Below are 15,414 nucleotides of genomic sequence, written 5' to 3' on the forward strand. Positions count from 1 at the left end.
CCCAAGTGAATTAACTTGATCAGAGCCCACGTGTAGATTATTTATACACAGCAACACAACCAAAGTCCAACTACACCTTGTACAAGCCCCTCTTCTTGTTGGTTCCAACTGGACACAACAGAGCCTCTCACATAGACATGCATTTCCGATTACTGGGACCAGTCTTTTATGTAGCTTTATGTATCACCTGCAACTTGCAGGCCTAGGTCACATACAGCTTGTTTTATTCCCTTTTAAAAACCAAATATAAATGATGTCATCAGAGCTGTTGCCATTACCTTGATCTACAGCCAACTTCCTAATGAAAAAAAAAAAATAATTAAAGCAGGTTATTCCTTCCTCAAACAATGTTGGAAATGTTAACACTATAATTATAACACCTGTACTCATATGACTAGCTCCCCAGTGGGTGGGTGGCTTCTATTACTGTCAAAGTGACTTAACCACTAACCCTGTTTAAAGATGATCAAGCTAATTGGGACAAATTCTGCCTTGGTCTCTGGATGCAATACAAATCTAGGTAACAGAGTCAACCTCATAAGGTGTTTTTGTTAACAGATTCATCTCCTTTTATTTACTTTAGGAAGAATTTATATTAAAGATTATAAAATTATATTCTGTACTTGAATTTTTGACTTCTGCACTTAATATTTTTAACTTCACTAATCATGACTTTGAGCTATGGAATAAGCAAAAAAGGTGTAAGTGTACCATTTTTCCCAAATTCAAATACTGTCCTTCTGTATGTCTCAACACCACTATTACTATTAAAAGATTGCTAATACACAGTAAAGACTAGGACAGCCACTAAAAATTATTCTCTACTTCTTGAAAGTCAGCAGCAGATTATTTTTTTTAGCAATTAAAAAGCAGAATACAATCACAAGATGTACTCTGCTTGTTGGATTAGCTTAAGCTAGCATTAGCAAAAATAAAAGCTCAGTTAGTAAGTTTTCTTCATACTGTTCCAGACAACCCTTTTACAAAAGGCAGTCTGAGAGCAGCTGGTCAAAATCGTTTGATAAGATTCTGATTCTGACCCCAGAAGTGACTTGCTTAACCACAAAAATATTATTCACTTCTCTCTTTTTCTTCAGCTAAGTATTTCTATGCCATTTATTTTTTTCTTTAAATTCCTTTCTGCCGTTTTCTGAACTTACTTCTTATCTTTCACTTTATCATTTCACACTTTTTTTCAGGCGAGAAATGAAAGAAAGGAATATGGGAGACCAGAAATGCTACAAAATGACTACTGATAGTATTCAGAACACCCCCCCCCCTTACTTTGCCAGTAAACAAAAAAAAACAACAAAAATGTTTTTACCAAGAAACAAAACAAAAACAAACAAACAAATCCACCAAGAACCTGGCAAACTTCTGGATTTTTCCCTCCTTTTCTAATACCTCTCGTGCCAGTTCCTTGAACATCTGCAGGTCTCAATCTTTTCTTTATATTCACCTACATTCTCTACCCATGTAAACGCAACTCATCTAGGAATCAAAATTTTTTTTGCCCAAAGACCAATTCTCTTGATTGAAAGGAAGTGACACTCAAAACTTGCCTCTTAAGCTACCCATCAAAAAGTCTTAACACTTTCTATGATACCACACAACATTTTTCTAGAAGTCTAGAAGTCTAGTTCTGTTCACAGCACCCTTCCTCTCCTGCTTTCTAAACATCTTCTGTGTACTTCCCTAGTACTAGGTGATCAACAGCCTTGAAGGAAAGTGTAGGAAAGAAAACAGTTTCTCATTCTTGCAGATGCAGTCTAGTATCTGGAGGTAGTTTGTGTCCTCTGTAGCAAGAGCAAGAATAGTAGCTTTTACAATTGTTACATTTCTGCATTTTACCCTTAGTGGTATGGTTTCATAGAAGTTCTCCAACAGGACAAAGGGCTGTTTTTCAGGTGCATGGATGGAATTAGATGATTCCTTTCCCACTGGTTATCAGTAGGAGTTCTCCATTTGAAAATTTTCTGCAACTTAAATCTTTCCTAAGAAGTAAAGCCAGCACTGACATATTCCAAAGTCAACTGGTGACAGGACAAGTTAATGAGGTATTCACTGGTGAAGGTCATGACCTAAAACACCATGTTTATTCTTGGTTTTGATGCAACTTCAGATTTTTATTAATAATCAAATGAAGTTGCTTTTTGGACAAACTGCCTGCTGTTTTTTTTTTTTTTTTTTTTTTTTTTGTAATCAATATATTAAGTGGCACCTTAGAAAATTAAATTCTTGCTCTGAGGCACCTCTTACCATTAGAGTCCTCCACTTCTTCAGCAGGAGTGTGGTTCTTGGAGGTGTGGTGGGCGTGTGAGGCTGCAAGGTTGACCATGCGGGGTCTTGGTAGTGTCAATGCTTTCCCATGCACTTTCAAGGAGTGCTCTTTCAGCTGGCTGATTGTCATGGTGGAAAATGAGCAGGAGGAACATTTGTAGGCATGTTCACCTGGGTGAGCGAAATACAGGCAAGTCATCAGCTCACAAAAGAAACAAAATGGGGTCCCCATACTTCTCCTACTGAACTTGGAAGTAAAGTTCCCATGGACTCCTTCAGCACTAGACTGATCCCAAAGATAACAAGCTACGTGCACCTCCTTGTTGGAGCAGCCTGAAGTCTGTGGGTACAGACACCTGCTTTGGAACGAAGTATTGCTTTTGGACAACTGCAGATACTCGTAAAGTGACTGATGTCAAAAAAAACAGAGACCAGACTATTAGCATGCCTGTGTTGCATGGTATGAGAAGAAAACAGACTCTGAGATGAAAATGGAGTCACTTAACTATAGCTTTCCAAACTTCTTTGGGAGCACAGCAGCTATAGAGAGTGAAATCACCTGTTTCTGCATGCAGCACGTTCAGCATCACTATTAAAGAAGAAAGAAGGATACTACAAAATGATATCAAAGGTCCCTCAGAAAACCAAAGACAAACAAACAAGCGAACAAAGCAAAACAAAAAAAATTACATTTGGGGAATGTCACATTTTTTTCCTTATGAAAAATTTTCCATTAGGCAGGAATAATCTCCACAGAACTGGTAACCAAGTCAAAGTTTTTTTACAACAAGAAGTGAACATGGCAATACCAAGAACAGTGCATATCTGCAGGGCTATGTGGAAGTGTGTTATGAGAAAGCACTAAAAGAAGTGAAAGAAAAGAAGTAATGAACAGTAGTGAACTTAATTTTGAACACATTCCGAGCTACAGAGACAGCAGACAAGGGGAAACAAATCTTGAGATAAGATTTGTTTTGCATTAAGCATGGAGGCAATTGGAACACAAAGTGAAACTCTCCCAACACAAACAATGTGATAGTAACAGGTGCCAAGTTATTGTTTTGGAAGTACCACTTCCATGTACACTGGCCACATATGAGCTGTATATAAAGAGCCAAAACTCATATTCGAGTAAAATATTCATGAACAGTACAGCAGACCAAGGGCTCTGGTAATGAACAAGGCAGAAAATGTTTTCCATCTCTCAAATTTAGCAAACAAGATTCTCAAATAGCATCGTTTCCAACAGCACAAATACATGAACCAAAACAGCATGTGTAAACATGCATATTGCAGCAAGTCAGAATAAGCACACCTGAAAAAATCAGCAACCATCTTACAAAAAAAAAAAAAAAAAAACAACCTCCCAACCCTCTCTTTCTGAAAAACTATGCTAATCGTGGGGACAAAACATAAACTTAAAAAGACTCTCTTGGTACATCTGAAAGAGAATAGATCACAGAATCTGAAGCGGTAAAACAAGAAATTGTCCCATTTCTTCAAATGGTATTTCTCACCTGCATATTACATCAGAGTTATGAGTTACCTTTATACAAACAGAAATAAAGCACTTTTTGGATAGCATGTAAAACAAGCTGCTTAATGGAACACAATAATGTAACGCCACAAGAAACTCCCGAAGTATAAGATACCAGTGAGATACAGGTATAAACCTTCACAGTTTAAGAAATTGCTGGACAAGAGTAGGCACCAACCATTAACTTATAAGCATCACAAGACATTCAAGGAAAGACGACAATTACATATTAAGAAGACTGGACACAACTAACAAATATACACACTACCCATCAATAACAGTTCTGGTAGACTTCAGCATGAAAGGATGTAGTAGCTTCTAGAGGCAAGACTATAGTTTGACTCAATATAAGACTTTGTATGTTTTCAACTGCCAGTTTTGCATTTCATAAAAATATTGTATTAATATACATACAAATAAATAAATCTAAAATTTTCAGGGGGTGGGAGGTGGGAGTAATCTCGGCACTTGATATATATACTTGGAGCATTATGTTTCAGATTATGTAGAACGCAAGTGGGGCAATACTCTGCCACTTCAGGATCTGGGATTTTAGTGAATTTTAAAAGATCTCCAGGAGACTAGACAAATTAATAAAGGGGCACAGAAATTTCTAATTCTAAACAAACTGATAATGAGAAGATTGACAACAGAGAAAAAATGGTAACAAAAGAGGTTCAGAGAACCACTGTGTCACTGAAAAACTGTGGAGTCTAAGGAGAATTCTTCATAGAATGTTTATTCACTATTATATATTTCTAAAGGACTGACTCAAAACACAACAAAGCAAATCTCTGACTGAAAAACATCTGAGCAATTTTCTGTGATGTGAAAATCTGGTAGAAATGGACTGAGGCAGAAACAGATCATAAGCCTTTGAAAACCCTATTACACAAGTCATTGTGCAAAACACTATCTAGGCAACCATGAAATTGTGTTCTTGTATGATGCAAAACATGGCCCTTCAAGGAGTGTCCACTAATCAAGTTCAATAGCATGAATTCATAATAAATAAATCAATAACCTACATGAAGAGGAGTGTGAAGTAAATATCAGTTGCATGCTAACTTCAGGTCTAAAAATCTGGCAGGTTTGAACGAGGTAACACAAAGAAGCCCAACTTCACAATAGCGTAGAGAAAACATTTTATGGTTGGTGAAAATGAAGAACCATGTCATCTCTGTACAGGATGTGGGATTCTATAAACTGAAACTGCTGCATACAGTTGGATTGCCTTGGAAGTAGAGAATGCCATAGTCATATACAACATGAGGTTGGCAACAGACAAGCTAACCCACAACACCCATCCAAGTACAGAAAAGGGTCCTTGGCACAAGCTCTGTGAAATCTGAGGAAATGGAGTACAAGAAAGACCAACAATCCCTCCTACATTTTGTAAACAAAATCTGTCTTGGATGAAGGGTAAAAATTACCTTTATTAAAAATTATCAGACAGTTACGAATTCCTCCTGTCTTTTCTCCCCATTTTCACATCTTCCTTCTCCATCTCAACTTGAATATAACGTGATGTGAACAAATAATAAAGAAAGGAACATACTTGTAGACCTTTGCCATCTGTTCCAGTAGTTTCTAAATGTGAGTTGGTAACAACTGATCTACTTTGCAGTTTTTTAGATCAGCCAATATTATGTTATGTGTATCAGAGTGGATGTCTGGATAGTGGTTTGGGGTTCGTTTTTTTGTCTGTTATCCAAAAAGATGCAACAATTGCAGACAGAACCAGCTGTTCTTGACTCCAGTTTTCTGATAACCTTTCAATGCATGATGCATCACACTGCCAAGAATCTAAGGCCATGTAGTGAAGACAAGACACCTACCAGGATATTTTGAGCCTCAAGCTTTTTAACAATCACAGCTGCAATACTCTGTGGTGATCTATCCTGTATGATAGATCCCCTTCCCAGTTCTTGTTCAACAGAGGCATGTTTGCATGCTCACTCATATGGATTCTGTACTGCAATACAGAGAACTCCAAGATAAATTTCCATGTGAAATAATGGAATGATGTTCTTAGTCTGCTGAACACAGACTTGAATCCCAAAATTTCCAGTGTTTGGCTTTACCATGAAAGCCAGCATAAGAATCTACCAAAACCAATATTCAATCCACAACTGTTTTCCCACTTAAAGCACAAACATAAATACAAACATAACAGAGCAAGGTTGAGACAGTGATATACGCTGACTGATTAGATTCTCCTGGAAACAAGCAAGAAAAAATCATTTACAAAAATGAAACCAGAAGAAAAGGAAAAATTTCTAGAAGTACTCATCACTGTTTTAACCTTTTTTCTTTCTGAAAACATTATCCAAATTTCTACTGATTCCAATAGGTGCATAGGTTGGCCAATCCTGACTTGCCATTGAAATCTTACCCAAATCTGGTGACAAAACGCGTGACCCAAACCAGCATCTCTCATCAGCAACAAGAATACATGGGCCATTTCTGCTGCTGCACTGCAAAACTGAGAGAGAAAACTTACCAGCATGAGCCTTCAGTATATGGGTTTTCAGGCGGCTATTATAAGAGGACTTGAATGGGCACAACTTGCAACGGAACGGCTTATGATGTCCATGATGGGTCTGCATGTGACGATCCAGACTTTAAAAGAGAAATGCAAAAAAGGGAAACACAAAAGAGTAAATAATTTCAACTATTCCTTCAGATGTAAGGCAAAACATTTACAGCAATAATTAAGTAAGAGCCAACCCAGGCTCAATTACAATTTCTCATGCAATCTCTTTAAGTTCAACAGGTCTACCTACAGATAAAGTAGAATCTAATTTGAGGAAAAGGAGCAGAGCTGACACCAATTCTGTTATGCAGAAAGTAAGCCTCTTAAATAACTTCTAGTGCAAAATTAGTATAAATTAAATTATACCTGATTTAGACTTAAAGGACCAGTTAAAAGAAACAAGAAACAGATGAAAACAGTAAAATTATCATTACAGAATATTTTTCTTGGGAAACATTTTTGTGGAAATATGCCCCCCTTTGTCCTCTTGGCAAAAAAAAATATATATATATATATTTTTGACCAGCTTTAATGAGGAAGCCTTTTGGTTACAGCAGCAAAAGCAGATTAGAGATCCTGCTCTGGGGAGGGTGCCAGCAGGCTGCAGTTGATGAGTTCCAGAATTAAAAGGCAACAGAGTTTCAGGCAGAACAGAGTGGGATATGCTGCACAAAGCTCAACAAGAGAAGAAGGGGTGGTTAAGACCAGCCTCTACTTTCTTCAGGGAAACTGGAAGCTACTGACAGCTTGATAACCAGGGTGTGATCAGAATCTGCTCTCTCTCCACAGCTTCTTTTAACAGCTCAGTGAAATTTAGAAGGAAAAAAAAAAAAAAAAGACATTTTCCAGTTTTTAACAAAAGATCAAATTCATTCTAAAGTCCTGCAGAGCTCTGCAGTTTCTATGCTGTGGCCCACAGTCAAGAGTTCACAGTCTCCAGGTGGTAGGCAAGTAGCTTCAGCTTGTGTTGTAAATATTTCCAGCACAGCCTCTTCCTTGGAAAATTAATGCTTTGTGATCTACTTTTAGTTTAAGTCTCCTTACACATGGCGATGGAACAAGGTAGTTAGAGAGGGCTGTAGGAGTAGTAATTTGACAGAACTGTCCCCCCACCTGCCACCTTAATTCTAGACATATTTTAGGCTTATTTCCTTGTTTTACCTAAATCATCATGTTCTTCTTTACTGAACATCAACATGGAATCAAGCACAGGCTGTTCCAGCCCTCTCACACTACACAGATTGTCATGGGACCTTTAGTCCCACACTGACAGAGCTTAAACCAGAACATCCCTGTTTACAAGACCTAACACTAACGTCTGTGTCTTCAAAATTCTGATGGTAGCAAAAAAAAATTTAGAAATAAACTTATGTCCCCCTCAGGGCCACTTCAAACAAATACAATTTAAAACAAATCCAGGATGAAGTTTGCAGCATGACAAACTGTACAGCTTTTCCACGGAAATAGGAAAAGATGTCTCAGTATGCAGACCGGGCCCACTTCTTAGGGACATCTGCTACCTCGTTGGGACCCCAATTAAAGATGAGAAGACAAAGCTTCCTACTCTGATGCAGCCCTCAGGTTATTATCCATTATTGATTTTTCAGGCTAGTAGTGCTGAAGTTTCAAAGTCTGAGGGCAATCAAGAGAGACTTCAGGGCCTTGGGACGACTGGTTAATGGATCAGGAGCACAAGTAGTGTTCTCCCCTGTCCCTCCAGTTGCAGGGAATGATGAGGGGTGAAACAGGAAGAATCAGCAGGTCAACACCTGGCTCTGAGCCTTGTGTCACTGGCAGGACTTTGGATCATAGGTTGTTTTACAAGACACCAGGCCTGCTGGCAACAGATGGGGTACACTCATCTTGAAGGGGGAACAGGATTTTTGCGCAGGAGTTACCAGAGCTCATTGAGGAAGCTTTAAAGTAGATTTGAAGGGGGAAATGGATAAAACCAGGCTCAGTAGAGACAAGTCTGAGGGCAACAAACCAGTGGTTGTGGGACGGTGTGCTAGCAAGGTCTTTTGGTCTGCCATCCCAGCAAAGGTAGGGGATGGAGAGCCATGTGACAGAAAAGGCATAAGTGATATTGTTGATGGGTGAAATCACTGAAGTGCCTGAGAATGGTCACATAGTAATTAAAACCTCTTCCCCCAAAAAGGTGACAGGATCAGTAGCCCTACTGAAGTGCATCTACACCAATGAACACAACATGGGCAACAAACAGGAAGAACCGGAAGCCATTGTGCAGGAGGAAAACAGATATAGTTGCCATCACAGTAATATGGTGGGATGACTGGAGTGCTGCAAAGGATGGCCATAAACTCTTCTGATGGGATAGCCTAGAAAGGAGAATCTGTTAGGGAGCGGTTTGAGTGTCTTGAGCTTCATGATGGTGACAATAGGGTTGAGTCCTTATGGGTAAAAATCAGGGAGAAGGCCAACAAGGCAGATGTCATGGTGGGATTCTGTTAAAGACCACCCAACCAGGTTGAAGAGGCAGACACAATATTCTGTTAGTGGAAGTCTCACAGTTGCTAGCCCTTGTTCTCATGGCAGACTTCAACTTACCAGATGTCTGCTGGAAATACAACAGCTGAGAGGAAACAATCTAGGAAGTTCCTGGAGTGTGTGGAAGATAACTTCCTGACTCAGCTGATAAGTGAGCCAACAAGGGATGGCATCCTACTGGACATTTTACTTGCGCACAGAGAAGGACTTGAGGGTGATGTGGAGGCTGGAGGCTGTCTTGGGTATAGTGATCACAAAATAATAGTTTTCAATTCTTGGAAAAATAAAGAAGGAGATTAGCGGAACTGCCACCCTGGACTTCCAGAGTCCAGACTTTAGCCTGCTTAGAAGAGTGGTTGGTGGAGTCCCTTGTGAGGCAGTACTGAAGGGCAAAGGAGTCCAGGAAGGCTGGACACTTAAAAAAGTAAATCTTAAAGGCGAAGGGGTTCCCAGACCCCTAAGCTAGAAGGTAGGGATAGGGAGCAGAATGAAGCCCCCATAATCCAAGACGAAATGTTTAGTGACCTGCTACACGTCTTAGACACATACAAGTCTATGGGACCAAATGGGATCACCCAAGGGTAATAAGGGAGCTGGAGGAAGTGTTCACCCAGACACTTTCCGTCATTTATCAGCAGTCCTGGCTAGCCAGGGAGGTCCCAGTTGGGTGGAGGAAGCAAGTGTGATGCAAATCTCCAGGAAGGGCTCGAAGGAGAACCCAGTGAATGTACCAGCCTGTCAGTCTGACCATAGTGCCAGCAAAGATTATGGAGCAGATCATCCTAACTGCCATCATATGGCACATACAGGATAACCAGGTGATCAGGCCTAGTCAGCATGGGTTTATGAAAGTGTGACTAACCTGATCTCATTCTATCACAAGGCGACCTGCTTAGTAGATGAGAGAAATGCTGTGAATGTTGTCTACATAGACCTCAGTAAAGCTTTTGACCCTGTTTCCCACAGCATTCTCCTGAAGAAACTGGCTGCTCATGGCTTGGACAGGCATATGCCGAGTAAAAAACTGGCTGGGCCCAAAGAGCTGTGAATGGAGTTAAACCCAGTTGGCAGCTGGTCACAAGTGGTGTCCGCCAAGGCTCAGTACTGGGGCCAGTTCTCTTTAATATGTTTATCAGTGATCTAGACAAAGGGATCAAGTGCGCCCTTTGTAAGTTCACAGATGACACCAAGTTAGAAGGGAGTGTTAAACAACTTGAGGGTAGGACGGCTCTACAGAGGGATCTGGATAGGCTGGATCAATGGGCCAGCGCCAACTGTATGAGATTCAACAAGGCCAAGTGCCCACTCATGTATCTGGGGCCCACAACCCCATCTGACGCTACAGGCTGGGTGAAGAGTGGCTGGAAAGCTGGCCAGTGGAAAAGGATCTGGAGCTACCGGTTGATAGCCAGCTGAATACAAGCCAGCTCTGGTGGCCAAGAAGGCCAACAGCATCCTGGCTTGTGTCAGAAGTAGCGTGGCCAGAAGGACTAGGTAAGTGATTGTTCCTCTGTACTTGGCATTGGTGAGGCTGCAGCTTGAATACTGCATTCAGTTTTGGGTCCCTCACTACAAGAAGGACATTGAGGTGCTGGAGCATGTCCAAAGAAGGGCAACAAAGCTGATGAAGGGTCTAGAGAACAAGCCTCATGAGGAATGGCTGAGGGAACTGGGGTTATTTAGCCTAAAGAACAGGAGGCTCAGGGGAGACCTTATCACCCTCTACAACTGCCTCAAAGGAGGCTGTAGCGATGTGGGGGTTGGTCTCTTCTCCCAGGCAACAAGCAGTAGGACAAGAGGAAATGGCCTCAGAGTTGTCAGGGAAGATTCGGGTTGGATATTAGGAAAAATTTCTTCACTGAAAGGGTTGTGAAGCATTCAAACAGGCTGCCCAGGGAAGTGGTTGAGTCACCATCCCTCGAGGCATTTAAAAGTCACGCAGATTTGGTGCTTAGGGACATGGTTTAATTGTAGACTTGACAGTGCTAGGTTAAAGGTTGGACTTGATTTTAGAGGTCTTTTCCAACCTAAATGATTCCATGAAATCTCTCAAATAGTAAGATACTGAATGCTTGCAGTGAATACTTGTAACAAATATTTAAAACATATTTTAAACAGATGATAGGCAATGAACTTGCTGAACAATTAAAGCAGACTGTCAAAGATGTGTATAATACGTATTCAAGCTATTCTAAAATACATACCTTAAGATGTTCGACATTGTAATACTTAAAACTGTATTCATGACCACATACGTTGCCAGCACAATTCTTCCAAGGGCAGGTTTTTAAGTTTTGGTAAGATTCGGGAGAACAGTGGGTCAGTTAAACACTGGTTTGGTTTCTTTCATAAACTTTATCTCTCAAGACAACAATTGCATCAGGATCAAAAATAAAAGATAAAGCAGACCACCTCAACAATAGCAACAGCACCTATTATCAAACTAGGTGGTAACTGTAGAGTTCTTCCCTGCTATTCACCACTTTCTGACTTACCAATCCTTCTACTTGTAGGACAACACTTTATTCATTTCCTAGGTAGAAAACAGAGTAACCAGAGACTAAACACAAGTCTGATTTTGGAAGCAAACCAATTTACTAGGCAAACGGCAGGCTTTGTGAGCCAAGAGAGGTCGGGGTGTCCCCATTGTCAGCCTCAACAAAGACGGGTGGTATATGCACAGTAGCATCCATCCTTCCCCCACCTCATGGATCTTTTCAACATGGCAGACCAAACTGTGGCATCAATTTGTCATGACACTAGTAGAAAACTTGGTTTCCAATGTAAGGAGTATAAAAACATTTTGTATTGTGCTTCTCTCCCACATACATTTAATGGCAAAACAGCAACATGTTCACCAAATTTGAGGGTGTTACTGATGGTGCTACAAAATGTCTATATTGAATGACCATGTGAATCATCTCTTCTTCTGTTAAAATGAAGCAGCTCTCCCCCCAGACTAGCAAAAATGTGTGTCACATGTGTGATACATGTCACAAAGAAAACTGTATGTCAGTCCAACATGCCAGTGAAAAATACCCCTAAGCCTCCATTTTTTGGGAAGATTTATACATATGTATGTATGTATATGATTGTAAGAATTTTTAAAACTACCCATCTGTTGGCAAACTCAACCTGTAGGAAGAAAATCATAAGAATTCTGACTGTTTTTGATGACTATAAATTTTTTACATGCTGCATGAGACAAGGAAACAACTGACAGAATCATAAGTATACCATGCTGGTGTGAAATTGAAATATTTTAGAGTGAAATTGCACACCATGATTAAGGAAAAAAAAATCTATTTTTAAGGAATCTTATGATAGCTATTTAACATTAGATATGAAAATTCAATGATCAAGGAGTTGTAGTAGTTACAAACAAGTAGTTGTGTGCAGCAGAAGTTCATTGTGTGTTAATGATTAAAAAGAAAAATACTTTTCTCTCCTCTTCTTTACCTGTTAGGTCTCATGCATTTGACATGGCTTCATAAGTGGTAAGTTTCAATGTTTACCTACTGAAAAAAGTCATATTATTTGGATTGCATGTTTTTCCCCTACATGCAAGAAAAAGGGGTTTAAATAAATTCAAGAAGATATAAAGATGTGATGTTTTAGAAGCAGTTACAAATAATGATGGCCAAAGGTTTTGCAGCACAGAAGATACCTAAATGCTGAGAAAATGGTTGCTCAAAATCAAGTTGAGTGTGCTCTTCTTCACTGTCAACCTACAGAACAGTAGTGCTAATCTGTGCTTCTTTTGAAAACAAAAATAAAAGCCACAACTTACTTGTGCCTGAAAGCAGAGACAAAGGAGCAATACTGGCAGCTGTACTTGTCTTCCCGGGTAAACATGGCCAGAGCCAAGTGACTCCTCTCGTGAGATCGCAGACCCTGCATAGACATCAAAACCCGGTCACACTGGCTGCAGTGGTAGCCCCCAGGCCTGGTTTCATCTTCCAAGGATGCTCCAGATTCAGCTTCTGTAAATTCCACAATGCCAGGGTCTTTGGCTCCCTCACAACCCTCCAAAGTTGTGTTTGAAGAATCTTCAGCTTCCTGCTAAAAAACACATACCCCCCCAAAGCCATCAATTCTCTCTCCCTTCTGCCCTTCAGGCTTTCCCACGTGCTCATTTTAATTCCTAGGTTTTCCACTACGTTGTTTTTCTAAATATATCCCTACACAATCTCCATATTAATGGCTTTCTGAAAAAAGAGCCTATTCTTGGGAGGGGAAGAGGTAATTGTATATATTGTTTACATACACATTAAAAAAAAATCTCTCTGCGTAATAAAATAACGAATGCAGAGAGACAAGAAACTGAATCAACTCTCTCTCAGTAGTACTTATATGAATCTTCTAGACTTGATCAGTGAAACCTTGATATGGTATAGAGCAAGTTCACTTTAGTTTATTTTGCTCTAGCTTATAGTGTAGCTACTCTACAGACTGATAGAGTAGTCCATTTTACCACATAGACATTGCCCATCAGCGTCAAATTCATAAGAAAGAAGTAGGTGCTCCAAGATCCCAGAATCCTTAAAAAGCAAACAGAAAAAGTCTTTTCTTATTCCCTTTCTTAACTGATCTGCCCTTTCCCTCTTCTAACCAAAGCATGTGTATTTGCAGCAACTTTAAAAACCTGTAGGAATATCTGCATCATGTTCTTTCAGCACTGAATTTCAACTTTTGTTCCCTGCTGCATAACATCTATTTATTCAAAAGATGGCATTGACTCCACATTAACTTCATGTGAGAAGCTGGGAGGAGGGGAAATGGTCTAATAGGAGGGAAACATCACAGTCTATTAGCAGTCAGGTAAGGTAAAAAAAAAAGGCCCATGGTAGGGCAATGAAACCTCTCTGAGGTTGCATGAGTTTCCTCAAAACACACACAGCTGGTGTCACAAAAGAGGCACCCTAAGTCAGGGACTGAAACCTGCAGCAGGAGCACAAGGAAAAGGAATACACACCTAGCTCCTGCAGCCTTACTGCACCTGCACTGCTACTGACAACACCGTGGAAATCAAAATCAGGCTGTGGAGCATGGCCTATCCTTGGAGGTGTCCCAGAAGACGCTCTCTTTCACAGGGAGAAAGGAACAATATTTACAACTAATCACCTGAATGGTACCACTGTCTCAGCTGGCCATTTCAATGTTTTATCTGGAGCCAGTAAGGAAATCACAGAAACGTAGAACAGCTTGGGTTGGAAGGGACCTTAAAGCTCATCTAGTTCCAACTCCTCTGCCATGAGCAGGGACACTTCCCACTAGATCAGGTTGCCCAGGGCCTCATCCAACCTGATCTTGAACACTTTGAGGGATAGGGCAACCACAGTTTCTCTAAGCAACCGGGTCCACTGCCTCACCACTCACAGAGTGAAGAATTTCCTCCTAACATCTAATCTAAATATACCCTCTTTTAATTTAAAGCCATTCTCCCTCATCCTGTCATTGTCTGCCCGAGCAAAGAGTTGCTCTCCATCTTTTTTATAAGCCCCCTTTAACTATTGAAAAGCTGCAATGAGGTCTCCCCTGAGCCTTCTCTTCTTCAGGCTGAACATCCCCAGCTCTCTCAGCCTGTCTTCATAGGAGAGGTGCTCCAGCCCTCTGATCATCTTCGTGGCCCTCCTCTGGACCCAAAATTTCATGTGCAAACGTATACCACAAGCAAGTTCACCATTCACCCATTTGAATGTGCACACTTACTCTTCTTAAAAGAAGAAAAACAAGAAGAAAAAAAAAAGGAAAGCAGGTCTTTTATGTTTTAATTAAGTAGAAAAGTAGCCCAGAATAGCTGAGAGAAAGCCTCCTGATCATAAACCAAGTCTTTCGGTCATCAACGACATCAATTCCTTTGTGGCTGAGAAGAAATGAGAATTAAATAGTCTTCATGCCCCTAGATCAAAAGTGGAAAAAAGTTAAAACATCTTAAAATAAACCAAATGCACTGCAGAAACTTAATGTTTAAATGACAGAAACATTACCCTGAACTGGAACACCCAGCTCAAAATCCATTCAACTTCACAAGAGCTCTCCACAGGTTTTCAATGAGTCCTTCATTTTAAACAATGTTAAAAGGTATAATTACAGTTTTAAAATTCTCACCTTTACTGTAGCTGACACAGAAGAGACATTTCCATACTGGACATGCTTGCGGAGGTGATTACAGATGGCTCGAAGCGTTGGATGGACTTCCACACAAAATTTACATTTGTAACCAACCACTTTCCGCTCTTTAAGTTTTGAAACATCTTCCAAGTGCCCAAAAGCCTATGAGTACACAAGCATAAATCAATTCATATGCTAAAGTGTGCTTTGATATCTCATTTTAAGGAATGCAGACCGGATTTTGCAGCTGAAGGGAAATTATGTTTGACATGCGCATGTCTTGTTTTGCAAGACTGTAAGGCCAATTTTTGTTGATGTCTATTACTGCCTCTAGAACAAGTGGGCAAGACATCTGTGCAGGAGAGACCTTCAGGTCTTGCATAACAGTGGTTCTCCAGAAGACTATTCAATCTGGCCTGAAACTGCTCTTTCATGACCC

General features: G+C 40.2%; 1 protein-coding gene across 11 annotated transcripts in view; it reads right to left on the minus strand.

Annotated features, from left to right (window-relative positions):
• Positions 1-15,414, minus strand: part of ZNF462 (zinc finger protein 462) — a 97,761-nt gene that overhangs the window by 34,529 nt on the left and 47,818 nt on the right. For 8 of the 11 annotated variants that reach the window (XM_080574143.1, XM_080574145.1, XM_080574144.1 and 5 more), the window contains 4 exons: positions 14,973-15,137; positions 12,652-12,923; positions 6,321-6,439; positions 2,260-2,451 (listed from right to left, as the gene is read on the minus strand). In XM_080574143.1, the coding sequence (XP_080430269.1) occupies positions 2,260-2,451; positions 6,321-6,439; positions 12,652-12,923; positions 14,973-15,137 (748 nt within the window). The remainder of the gene's footprint in view (positions 1-2,259; positions 2,452-6,320; positions 6,440-12,651; positions 12,924-14,972; positions 15,138-15,414) is intronic. The other 3 variants (XM_080574150.1, XM_080574149.1, XM_080574141.1) reach the window with 3 other exon arrangements.

The sequence above is a fragment of the Anser brachyrhynchus genome (assembly GCF_964034855.1).
Source record: "Anser brachyrhynchus genome assembly, chromosome: Z".
Classification (NCBI taxonomy): Eukaryota; Metazoa; Chordata; class Aves; order Anseriformes; family Anatidae; genus Anser; species Anser brachyrhynchus.